The following is a 13,583-nucleotide window of genomic DNA, read 5'->3' on the forward strand; positions in this document are numbered from 1 at the left end:
GTTGTTTATTCTTCTGTTATAAGCTTATTTGTGTTTTCGTTTTACTGTTATAAGGTTAACTAGATCGTTTGTTAGTTTAGAGCCATCACTGTAACTGAACTTTTAAGAAACAGAGGAAATTGTGTTTACAAAAGCATTATTTTTTCTTTATTTCAGTTTTTCACGGTGTTGCAAGTTGCAAACAAAAAAAGGGAATGAAAATAAACTTGTGAAACATCAGTAGAATCGTCATCTTGTCTGTACCAGAAGAAAAATCTTTAGGAGCAGTTATAGTGAAAAACGTCGCCATTCATGGGGGCTGAAAGAGATTAAGCAGCGCCCTCCTGTAGACAAGACAAAGTCTTCAGGATTCTGTGACCCTGTTTCAGGAAGAAAAGCAGCCTGTACATTACAACCATCCACTACATTTCAAGCTCAAAGGCGGTCACCTGACAATGCTACCAAACTTGCGAAGCAGCCTCAAATGCTCAGAGTTGTGACATCCTGGGACAATTTATTTGCTATAAATCATCACCTTCGAGACTTCAGTGTGGTTTAAGGCAGTTCACAAAATGGAGCAAAGTACATCAGATAGTCGTATTTTAGAGGGAGTTATTCTGTCTCTACAAGAAGAGAAGACTGGGTTAGAAGGGAAATTGCACTCTGAACTTGAAGACTCAGAAAGACAAGAAATTGAAGAACGCTTAACTGAAATTCACAAATCTCTCCAAGTGTACCATGTGGAGCCTCTAGAGCCAGTGTCTCAGGTTGAACAGCAAGTGAGGCGATCAGAAAGAATAAGACGCCCAACAGAAAAAATGCTTGAGTTCAGGTTGGATGAAATAGCGAAAAGGGAGAGAAAGTTTATGTTCACATATGTAAACTTCAAGGCGGAGGTTCAGTTTATCAGATCTAAACTAAAAGAAGAATGCTCTAAAACTGAGTTAGGTAAAATGATAGTAAATGCTGAAAAATACGAGTCAGAACTAAAACTAATTTATGAAAACATACGCACGCTGACAACCCCAAGCCAAGATATAAGAAGAAAAATGGATAGCTGCACTTCAGTCACTAGTGATATAATCACACTTCTGGAAAGACGTCAAACGGAAGCTGAGACCAAGGAGTTTGATTCAGTGGCTGAAAGAGAAGCGCTTCTCCATTTGCTCCAAAGAGAAGATGCTAGGTCAATATATGGATCAACTGTTTCAAGAGCTAGGCAGGGATGTGAACAAGAAAGCCATGCATCAGCAAAGAAAGTGGATACAGCAGCTCGCTTAGCATCCAAACGTGCTGAAATGAAGAGGGAAAAGGAAATCTTTGCTCAAAAGCAGGAAGTGCTCGCCCAGCAGGAGAAGTTGAAAATGCTGGAAGCTCAAAGGGATCTTGAAGCCATGGAGGCTGAATACAGTGTGTATGCTGAAGAAGAGTCAAAATTCAACGCTGAAATACGTGATACTGGCGTGGATATCCCTTTGGTCCCAAGACAACTTTTAATGCAGCAAGGTGATATTCTTCATGGTGAGGTTCACCAAAATGTTTCAGCATCACCCAGTTCTGAAAGAAAACCAGAGCCAAAGACAAATGAAGCTTCACTGGTTGAAACTTTGAAGGAATCCCTTGCATTAAGTAGACTTCCAGCCCCAGAGCCATTCGTGTTCTCAGGTGACCCTCTCAAATTCACTGAATGGAGCACGTGTTTCAAAGCTTTGATTGAAACATGCTGTACTGATCCAGCACACAGGTTGTTCTATTTGAAGAAATATTTTAGTGGAGAAGCCCGCTGTGTATTGGAAGGAACTTTCTATCGAAGTGATGGAGAAGCTTATGCACAGGCTTGGGAGACCTTGAACAAGCGTTATGGACATTCCTTTGTAGTCCAGCGAGCGTTTCGGGAAAAGCTGAATAACTGGCCGAAGATAGGTCCAAGAGACTCTCTCAGACTAAGGGAGTTCAGTGATTTCCTTGTCTCCTGCAAGAATGCAACACCCCATGTACAAGGTCTGAAGGTTTTAGATGACTGTGAGGAAAACCAAAAATTGCTGCAGAAGCTTCCAGATTGGGCAACATCTCGCTGGAATCGGTACGTTACTAAAACGCTGGATGAAGGAAAGCCGTACCCAGGGTTTGCAGAATTTTCAGACTTTGTGGCTGAGGAGGCTCGCATTGCATGTAATCCTGTTTCTTCAATTCATGCCTTAAGACACATGGATGATAGATTTGGAAGGGATCAGAAGCATTCCAAAGCCAGTACCTTAGTTACATCGACAAAGGTATTTCAAAAAGCAAATCCTACCTCAAGGGATTCAAGCACATTGAAGGGTCCCAAGGACAATCTTAGCGCTGAAATGAAAAGGCAACTAGAATGTATCTGCTGTCACCAGAATAATTTTATATACAAATGTGAAAAATTTGCAGCAATGCCTCTACAGGAAAGGAAAAGGTTCGTCATTGAGAATAATATGTGCTTTGGTTGTCTCAGAGTAGGACATGTCTCCAAAAACTGTAGAAGACGAGCTACCTGCAACATTTGCAGACGAAGTCACCCTTCTCCACTGCATGAGGAACAGTCTCAAGGTGAGAAGTCAGAAGCACCAACACAAGGGGAACATGCTTCCACTGTCTTATGCAGCACAGAAGTGGATGACAACAATAGTACTTCCATGATTGTTCCAGTATGGCTTTCTTGTGCGAACAACAGCCAGGAAACCGTGGTATATGCCTTATTGGACACGCAGAGCAGTAACACATTTGTTGATGAAGACATTTGTGAAAGAGTCCACGCAGACACAGTACCTGTTAAAATTGTCAACAATGACTGGCAAGGGTACAAGAGTCAACTGTCATAGAGCAGAAGGACTGAGAGTTAGAGGGTACTTTTCACAAGAGTATATAAACCTACCACCTGCATATACTCGAGAATACATCCCATTGGAGCAAGGCAGCATACCCACTCGTGATACAGCTAAGAAGTGGACCCACCTTCTCAACCTAGCTGAAGAAATGCCAGACCGATTGGACTGTCCTGTTGGCCTCCTAATTGGCTATGACTGCTCAAGGGCCCTAAAACCAAAACAAGTGATATCAGGAGGAGATTATGAACCATATGCTGTACTTACTGATTTAGGCTGGAGCATAGTGGGATCCAAGGCACCTTGTACTATCTCTAGAGATGTGTCAGCATCCTGCCATCGCACTGCCGTGAAGGAAATTCCATCCATTGCACCTGCTTCAGTGATGAGGGCATTGGAAGCACACTTTCGGGACACAAACCCAAGAGAAAAGAAAATATCTCAAGAAGATATTCAGTTTCTGCAGATCTTAAATGGTAAGATTCAAACCAACAAGGACGGACATTTGGAAATGCCCCTGCCTTTCCGTGAGCGCCCTCAGTTTCCTAATAATAAGCAGCTCGCCACAGTTCGATTAAGGCAGTTAAAGAGAGAACAGGAGAAGAATCCCAAGTACAAGGAGGATTACGTACAGTTCATGAATGGTGTCTTTAAAGATGGTGATGCTGAAGAAGCAGATGCTACAATGAATAAGGGCAGTACATGGTACATACCGTACCATGGGGTGTACCATGCCAGGAAGCCAGGTAAAATTCGAGTGGTATTTGACTGCTCAGCCAAATTTGAAGGCACTTCTTTAAATGATCACCTGCTCACAGGTCCCGATTTGACAAACGAGCTAATTGGTGTGCTGTGTAGATTTCGCGAGCATCAAATCGCGATTATTTGCGACGTGGAGAAAATGTTAAACCGTTTCCATGTCAGCCCAGAAGATCGAGACTTTCTGAGGTTTCTATAGTGGGAAGATGGAGACACAAAGGAAGAGAACCTAAGGAGTATTGCATGCTAGTGCACATATTCGGAGCAGCATCATCTCCGGGATGTGCCAATTACGGTATGCAATACCTCGCTGGCACTCATGAAAGGGACTATCCATTGGCAGCAGCCTTCATCCGAAGACATTTTTACATAGATGATGGGATTGTTAGCATTAATTCGGTTGAAACTGCCAAACAACTGATCAAGGAAGCACGAGAGCTCTTCACTAAGGGAAAACTGCGACTGCACAAATTCATGTCCAATAATAAAGAAATCTTGGATGCGGTACCAGAGAGTGAACGTGCCAGCACAATGGATAGAGATCTGGACTACAATGAGCTTCCAATGCAGAGTGTGCTCGGAGTGAAGTGGAACGTGCAATCGGATACATTCTTGTTCACCGTCATTCGTAGTGACAGGGCAGCTACTCGAAGAGGAATCCTTTCCATGGTGGCCAGTGTTTTTGACCCATTAGGATTTCTCTCTCCTTATATCTTGACCGGCAAAAGAGTACTTCAAGAAGTATGCAAACGTGGTATCGGATGGGACGATCCTCTTCCCCCAGAACTGAAGCCGACCTGGGAGGCATGGCTCCATGACTTGAAGAATCTTCAAGAACTCCAAATACCACGATGCTTTGTTCCTGGGAACCTTGGTATGATACAAAGAATTGAGCTGCATAATTTTTCAGATGCCAGCAATAGTGGCTATGGGCAGTGCTCATATATCAGGATTCTTGCTGAGGAACAGGTGCATTGTGCACTAGTCATGGGTAAGGCAAGAGTGGCACCTTCAAATGTTGTCACCATACCACGGCTTGAGCTTACTGCTGCTACAGTTTGTGCTGCTGTAAGTAACCTGCTTAGGGAAGAGCTGGAAGTAAAAATAGATCAAGAGTTTTTCTGGACGGATTCAAGGGTGGTGCTTGGATACATAAAGAATGAAGCTCGGCGCTTTCATGTCTTTGTTGCTAATCGCGTCCAGAGAATAAGAGCCGCCACAGACCCAGAACAATGGTTCTATGTTGAGACGAGTCAAAATCCAGCAGACCATGCATCTAGAGGTCTTACGGTGGCAGAGCTGATCAAGTCAAACTGGCTCACTGGTCCTAAGTTTCTATGGGAACGAGAAATTGTTACAGACCACAGTTCTCCACAACTCCTTATGGGCGACCCAGAGGTGAGAGTCCTGAGTACAGATGTGTCGGAAAGGGAAAGCTTCCTTGACAGATTTGCAAGATTTTCTGATTGGAATATTGCCCTCAATGTTGTTGCTCGAATTCTCAGATTAGCAAAGCGACATTTATCAGGGCCCATTAGTGTGGAAGAAAGAAGAGCAGCCGCTCTTGCTCTCATTAAAGCAACACAAAAGGAAGCCTTTGAAGAAGAATTGAAATGGTTTAGGCACAAATCCACAAAACTTCCCAAGACTCACAAGTTACACCAACTTGATCCTGTCCTTGAAAATGGAGTACTCAGAGTTGGAGGGCGGTTGAGAAGATCTTCTTTGTCACTTGAAGTGAAACACCCTGTGTTCCTGTTCCTGTGTCCTTCCCAAAGATGGTATCATCACACAGCTAATTCTCGACCACTGTCACAAGAAGATTCAGCATCAAGGCCGAGGGCAAATACTGAATGAAATCAGGGCCAGCGGATATTGGATAATAGGTGCCAGCAAGGCAGTGGCCAAGCACATCAAGGGTTGTGTTGCATGCAGAAGAATGCGCAGGCCTGCAGAAGGTCAACGCATGGCGGACCTTCCTGTTGACCGAACCGAACCCTCACCCCCATTCTCATATACTGGGATTGATTGTTTTGGCCCCTTCTATACAAAACAAGGTCGGAAGGAATTCAAGAGGTATGGTCTGTTGTTCACATGTATAAGCTGCAGAGCCATCCACATAGAAATGTTGGAGGACTTGTCCACTGACGCTTTTCTGAATGCTTTAAGATGTTTCATAGCCATCAGAGGGGCAGTAAGACAGATCCGATCTGATCAAGGATCAAATTTTGTAGGGGCTAGAAATGAGTTAAGCAAAAGTCTAATGGAATTAGACAAAGAAAGAATTTCTACCTTTCTTGCAAGGAAACAATGTGATTTCCTAATGAATGTTCCTGATGCAAGCCACAGAGGAGGCGTCTGGGAACGCCAGATACGGTCAGTCCGAAATGCCATGAGCTCTGTCCTAGCTCAAGCCACAGGAAGACTAGATGACTCTTCGTTGAGAACCTTCTTCTGTTCAAACTCTTTTATAATTAAGACATAACATTTTTTCACACAGGGCAATGAACATTTGGGGTTTTTTTTCTCCCGTAATAATAGAAACCTTTGTTTTATCTTATAATATTTGAATTTGAATTTGTTTGATGATCTGAGACAAACATGCCAAAAAATAAGAAATCAAGAGATGGCAACGCAGAGGCAGAAACTGTGATTGGTCCACTGACCCTTGTGTTCTTTTGTGCTGTATTGAAGGCGATATTCAGTAAAGCATTTCACTTTAAAACCTGCCTTTGTTTTCTGGTTACATGAATAAGTGTAATTTATAGGCATAATTTGTTTTGTGGAGTGTTTTATATGAGAACTTTTGACTAATCTATTAATGAATTTACACCTTCTTTCTTCTTTTCTTCACCAGAGGAACTCCCTCAGCTCACTGTCCTCATCCAATATAGAAATGGCATCACAGAATGGAGGCAGGATAATCAGAAGATCAACTGGATGAGTTGTGAAGAGATGATTCAGTCTGCTGTGGAATATATGATAATAAATATGAAGAAGAATGGTTAGTGATTTAATTATTCAGTAATTCTTCTTTTATCTCTGTGAGATTCCTCATAGTTTGTAAAAGTAATTGTGTTTTTCCTCAGGTTCAGTTGTTAAGGTTCGCGTGAGGATAACCGACTGTGAGACTGGAAACTCCAGCAGATTAGAGAACATTGTGAGCGACATAAATCAGTGCAGCTATAATAATGACACGAGCTGCAATTCAGTACACTCTAAAATACTCCAAATGTATGAGTCACTCAACTGGAAGAAAAAGTGTGAAGACTGGCTCAAGAAATCCCGGGAGTCTTGCAGAAACGCACAAAAAGGTGAATCTTATTAAAACTGATATTTTATTAAAAATGTGAATTGTATTGGTTTGTGGTATGGAGAGATTGAGAGTTCAGTGATATTCCTACCTCTCAGTGCAGTTCATATGACTCATTTATGTTTAGAACTGTTTTCTTTACAGAGAAAATCCGAGATTCAAGCCCAGAATTTACTAGAGTTCTGCTGGCGACCATTTCGCCTGGAGCTGAGACACAGATTTAACACAGGTTGACTCTTCACATCAAACTTTGAGTTCCACCGGATCACAACTTCACAAAGCCAAAATAGAGGCAGCTATGCCAAGCCTTATTCATTCTTTTTTTTTTTTTTGGCCCAACCACCACCCCCCCTCTTCGGAGGACAATTAATACTGTGGCGTGGAAGAGGAAGGAGGACTCGTGAGACTCATTGCAAGTACTCAACAGCTCTTTATTAACAGGCTTGCCACTCACTTATAGCCTTTAACAAGGCTAGGAGAGCGAAACCCCACTGCTCACACAGCATAAACAGCCCTAAGGTCACTAAACCAACTAGGAATCTACCGGATGGTAGATTCAGAGTGGTGCCCACCACTCTGCATAACCCCACCTAAAAGGGAGGCCCCACACCTGACATCCACTCACACACAGGCACACAGTGGCGGGCACACAGAGACAGGCACACAGCAGACGCACACACACACAGACGCCACATAGCCCCCCCCTCAAGGGTCAGCCGTCCCGGCGACCCCACAAACCCAACAATAACCCCATGAACAACAAAACATTTTTTTTTTTTTTTTTTTTTTACAATCAGTCACACACAAAGTCCTCCAGGCGGGCGGGCGGCCTTCTCACCCGTGGCTGCCTTGAGTGTCCGGGCAAAACGCCACCCGCCAGCGGCTCCGCAGAGCCAGAGTCCGGGCCAGGTTCGGGATCAGGTCCGATAGGCCCCGCCCCGCCGCCCACCGTGTCCAACAGTTTAGGACGGTAAGGGGCCAACCGATCGCGGTGCACAATCATTCTGCGTCTGCCCCACCGGATCCTGTACACCACCTCCCCAAGCCTGGACAGCACCAAGCACGGACCCACCCATGCCGACTGAAGCTTCGGGCACAGTCCCTTCCTACGTTGAGGGTTGTACAGCCAAACCCTCGCCCCCACAGATAAAGGCTCCCCAAAGCAGCGCGTATCATACGCGCGTTTCTGCTTCCGTCCGGCAGCAGACTGGTTCGAGCGCGCGAGCCCGTGCGCTAAATCCATTGAGGACAGAAGATGCGAAACGAAAGTGGGCGCGTCCGTAGCGTGCTTGCCCCCATCAGGAGGCGCCCCGAAAGCCAGAGCCACCGGCGTCCTCAGCTCGCGACCAAACATAAGCAGAGCCGGCGTGAATCCTGTCGTCTCCTGCACGGCCGAGCGGCAGGCCAGCAGCACGACCGGTAGATGTTTGTCCCAGTCACGCTGGCCTTTGCTCGACACCATGGCCAACTGCGCTGCCAGCGTGCGGTTAAAACGCTCCACCAGCCTGTCACTCTGCGGATGAAGGGGCGTCGTCCTGGTCTTATGTATGCCCAAGATGCGGCAGACCTCCGCCATGACCTCCGACTCGAAGTTCCTCCCCTGGTCGCTATGCAGCTCCTCCGGAACCCCGAATCTGCAGAAGAACTCCCGCACCAGGACATCCGCAGTAGTGACCGCCCCTTGGTCCGGCACCGCGTAGGCCTCCGGCTACTTCGTAAAATAGTCCATCGCCACTAAGACATAGAGGTTCCCAGAGTCCGTCACCGGGAAGGGGCCCAACACATCCACGGCCACCCGCTCCATCGGGCCGCCGCACTGATAGGGGTGAAGTGGGGCACGGGGCGCCCTCGCGGGGCCTTTCTTGGCGGCGCACACGTCACAGCAGTGCACGAAGAGCTCCACATCAGCCCTGCACCCAGGCCAATAGAAGCGTTGTCTCAGGTGCTTCAGGGTTTTGGTAACGCCAAAGTGCCCAGCCCCAGGCGACCCATGGACTCCCCGTAGGACCGAATCCCTAAGCGCCCGCGGTATCACCACCTGAAACACGCGCCGCCCATTCGCCGGATCCTCCCAGGTATGACACAGCACGCCATCAGATAAGCTAAAGCTAGCCCAGTTGGAGCGCAGCGCTTTAGCGACCGGACCCAACGGCACCACCTCCTCCCACGACGGCGCTACATTCGCCTTGAGCGTGTGTACTGCCCACATTAAGTCGCGATCCGCCCGTTGCGCATCTCGGATCTGTTCTACGGACACCTGGGCCACCGCTACACTGCCGGCCACATCCGCTGAGACTGCAGCGCAACGAGCAGTCTCAGCGGATTTCTCCTCCGCACGAGCGCAATGCTTACAGTCAATGGCCGCACACGGCCGGCGAGACAAAGCGTCCGCGTTACCATGGCTACGGCCCGGTCGGTGCACAACCTCGAAGCTAAACTCCTGGAGTCTAGATATCCAGCGCGCAAGCTGGCCCTCGGGCTCGCGGAAACGCATGAGCCACTGTAGCGAGGCGTGGTCGGTGCGCAGCAGAAATGGGACCCCATACACATACGGTCGGAAATGTTTAAGGCTCTCGACCACCGCGAGTAGCTCCCGTCGCGTTACGCAATAGTTACGCTCCGCCTTGTCCAGGCGGCGGCTATAGTACGCTATTACGTGCTCTGAGCCATCCTGAACCTGTGACAGGACCGCTCCGAGGCCACAGTCGCTCGCATCAGTATCCACAACGAAACTCTCCGACATATTCGGATACGCTAGAACTGGAGCATTGCATAGACGGCTTTTTAGCTCCTCGAACGCTCGCTCCGCCTCGTCAGACCAGCGGAATGTCACACCCGGTCTAGTTAAATTGTGAAGCGGCGCCGCCACGTCCGCGAACCCCCTGATAAACCGCCTGTAATACGATGCGAGCCCCACGAAACTACGAACCATTTTCGCGTTACGTGGGACAGGCCAGTCACGGACAACCTCCGTCTTTTTAGGGTCGGTTTCCACACCAGCACCGCTCACTACATGGCCCAGAAAATTCATGCGCTGCCTCAGCAGGTTACACTTCGCCGGGTTGAGCTTCAGGTTAGCCGCCTGAATCGCGCCGAGCACCACCTCGAGGTGAGAGAGCGCGGAGTCAAAGTCGGTCCCGTGCGCCATGACGTCATCCAGGTAAACAACGCAGCACGAACGCGGGATCCCGCTTAACACGCGCTCCATAAGACGCTCGAAAGTAGCCGGCGAGTTACACAACCCAAACGGGAGCACCGTGAAATGCCATAGAGCCGAGCCGAGCGAGAAAGCGGTTTTCTCCCTATCCCCTTCAGCTAGGGGCACCTGCCAATACCCGCTCCTCAAATCTAGCGAGCTGAACCAGGCTGAGCCCGATAGCTGATCTAGCATATCGTCGATCCTGGGAAGCGGATAAGAGTCGAGCTTCGTGACGGCGTTAAGTCGGCGATAATCAACGCAAAAACGCCAGTTCCCGTCCTTCTTTTTTGCAAGGACCACCAGGGCCGACCACGGGCTGCTCGAAGGCTCAATATCGCCCGCACTCGCCATATCACGGACTAACTGCTCAGCCGCTACGCGTTTCGCTAATGCCAGACGGTGCGGTCTCAGCCTGATGGGCTGGGCGTCACCTGTGTTTATAGAATGAAACGCAAGGCTAGTCCTAGTACACTCACGCTCAGACACAGCGAAGCTAGCGCGAAAACGCTCAATCAGGTCGCGTAAGCGCAGTTGTTGGGGCTCTGATAAGCCCACACAACTGCGCTCCAGCATCTCTTCTATCGGATCGATAATTAACCCCGCATCTAACGGACCCTTGAACATAACGTGCACCGAATCACACGCATCCCCCCCCAACGGCTCACTTACCCCGCACTCGTCATGTTCCTCTACGGGGAGTCCAGTCACCAGAACCGAGCCCTGTGCACAATCAATGACGGCTCCAACGCGTGTGAGCAGGTCCTTGCCCAGAATGCACGGATCATTGATGTGCCCAACCCAGAACTCCTGCTGAAAGGGGCCCTTGCCAACATCAATTGTCAGCTCCGTTAATCCCAGGAGAGCGATAGGATCTCCGGTGACTGAAGAGAGAGCGATGCGCCAGCTGTAGTCCACCACAAACTCGCCTGCCACACCCCTCGCGAGCTCAGGCTTTATCAGCGAGACTGACGAGCCCGTGTCCACCAGCGCGTCCACCGTCACTCCATTCAGCGTGCACTTCAGAAAATAGCCGCCGGGTCCGACAGCTCCGTGATCAGGTTCCGAGGGTAAGCCTAGAATCCCTGGGGCCACCGTAACCCTCACTTGGTGGTCCCGGCTCCGTTTCCCGGCCGGCCGCACTGCGCTCGCTTGTGGCCACGCCCCCCGCAATGCCAGCACTCCAGTTGCGCCTCAGGCCGGCTCCGCCTCCATCTCGGTGGATCATGGGCTCCGGGCGACGCCCCCCACGGTTCCGGATGGCTGGACAGGATGAGTTCGGACCGCTCAGCCACCTCCACCGCGGCCTCCAGGGTCTGTGGGTCGGCCAGTCTCACATGTTTGCGCAGCTCGCCTGGCTCTAGGGCGCGCAGGAAATTATCCAGCGCGAGACTTCTCTGAGCCGCTCGCGGAAATGCCGGATAAGCTTGGCGGGTTAGCAGAGCCATCTCAGATGCCAGCACGCCCAAAGTCTCTCCCCGCTGCCGGCGCCGGTCCGCCACTAGCATTTTGGCGGCCGCCTCGGAAGGTTGACGGCTGAAACGGGTTCTCAGTGCCCGCGTCAAGTCAGACAGCTCGCAGCGGCACTCCGCGGGGAGCTCGATCAGCACCCTCAGTGCGTCTCCCTGCAGCGCCAGACAGAGGTTGGCCGCCGTCTCAGCATCCGTCCAGCCCGCACGGCCCGCCACGATCTCCAGCTGGGCTTCGAAGGCCGTCCAGTCAGCGCTGCCGTCATAGAATGACAGGCGGGGATGAGCCGTCAAGCTCGCCGTCAGCGCGCCGTCCACTCTGGGAGCCGGCGCCACCGACTCCACGCCATCCGCTCCGCGAGCCGGCGCCGCCGTCCTCGCACCATCCGTTCCGCGGGCTCGACCTTCGGACAGCCTGCTGGCGCCGTCAGGTCTGGGTCCACTCCGCTGGTGAGTCTTGCCCCTCGTCCGCTGGTCCGCCGTTATCCTCTTCAGCCGTTCGATTTCCCCTGCCAGCAGCTCCATATCATCCAGCAGGGCCGCTTCTGACACCAAATGTGGCGTGGAAGAGGAAGGAGGACTCGTGAGACTCATTGCAAGTACTCAACAGCTCTTTATTAACAGGCTTGCCACTCACTTACAGCCTTTAACAAGGCTAGGAGAGCGAAACCCCACTGCTCACACAGCATAAACAGCCCTAAGGTCACTAAACCAACTAGGAATCTACCGGATGGTAGATTCAGAGTGGTGCCCACCACTCTGCATAACCCCACCTAAAAGGGAGGCCCCACACCTGACATCCACTCACACACAGGCACACAGAGGCGGGCACACAGAGACAGGCACACAGCAGCCACACACACACACAGACGCCACAATACTTTATTTTTATTTATTTATTTTATTTTTTATTATTATTATTATATATTTTTTTTTAAATATATTTTATTATTATTTTATATATATATATATATTTATATATATATAAATATATATTTTGTGTGGATATAGTTGTGGGAGCCCCCCCCCACGCCAAGGGGGCCCAAGCCACCCCCAGGCCACGGCCACCAAGGGGGCGGGCCAGAGACCACATTAGGGCATCCGGCCACGCACCCAGGGACCCACGGACGCCCACCCCCCCAGGAACGGCAGTGACGATCGGCGGAGAGCAGCGTGGAGCGGTAGGGAGGGCAAAAACCCGCCCTCCGCAACCATGTCCCACAGGTGTCCATGCTCAGTCAGCCCCAGACCCAGGACCAACTGTTCACGCACACATGCACATTCACACACCCGTCACACACACATCCGTCACACATACACCCGTCGCACACGTGCACATTCACTCACAGACCAGTCACGCACACCAGTCACACACACAGAACATACATAAACACCTAATGCGGGCATGCGGGCACCAGTACCGAGCCAGCGGCAACCTAGGGAAGCAGCCAACCCGGCCCCGAACAACCACCTGACCCACACCCCAGGCAGGGTGCACGAAACCAGGGTGTGAGAAGACCTGACCCCCCTCCTCCCCCCACCCAGCATGTTGCAGTGATATGAATGTGTATAATGAGAAGAATGAATGCTACAGTGCTATTAAAATTGGAGGGACAGCTGTAATATGAGAACTGAATAACAGCACCCAACCACACTGCCCCCCCAAAGGCCCTCAATGTCTAAAATGCGAAATAAAATTGAGGAGCAGGGAGCACCTGCCCCCCAAAACCCTATGTGTAATATGATGTGTGTAAGCTGTATGATGAGTTTGTATGTGTAATGCGATGTTAGACTGAGTAGGAGTCGGGGAAGGGCCAGGAAAGGACCGAGGGGCAGAGGACTACCCCCCGGAGGAAGAGAGCCAACTACTGCTGGCTCACTAGGCACCCAGTTCCATACACCCAACCGCAGTACAGGGAAGGCAAGTCCAGGGTGTAGAGCGGCTACGGCCCCAGGACACCGCCGCTCTGCAAGACAGCGCCCCCATCCCCACACTGCAATACAACATAAATACA

General features: G+C 50.0%; 1 protein-coding gene across 2 annotated transcripts in view; it reads left to right on the forward strand.

Moving 5' to 3' along the window:
- The window catches only part of LOC125790049 (uncharacterized), a 29,856-nt gene that overhangs the window by 9,301 nt on the left and 6,972 nt on the right, over positions 1-13,583 (forward strand). Inside the window, exon 5 of one of the 2 annotated variants that reach the window (XM_049473158.1) lies at positions 6,448-6,594. The exons of the other annotated variant lie outside the window; for it this stretch is intronic. Within the exon in view, the coding sequence (XP_049329115.1) occupies positions 6,448-6,594 (147 nt within the window). The remainder of the gene's footprint in view (positions 1-6,447; positions 6,595-13,583) is intronic. 2 annotated transcript variants of the gene reach the window in all.

This window comes from Astyanax mexicanus, unplaced genomic scaffold, assembly GCF_023375975.1.
Source record: "Astyanax mexicanus isolate ESR-SI-001 unplaced genomic scaffold, AstMex3_surface scaffold_34, whole genome shotgun sequence".
In the NCBI taxonomy this organism is placed as follows: Eukaryota; Metazoa; Chordata; class Actinopteri; order Characiformes; family Acestrorhamphidae; genus Astyanax; species Astyanax mexicanus.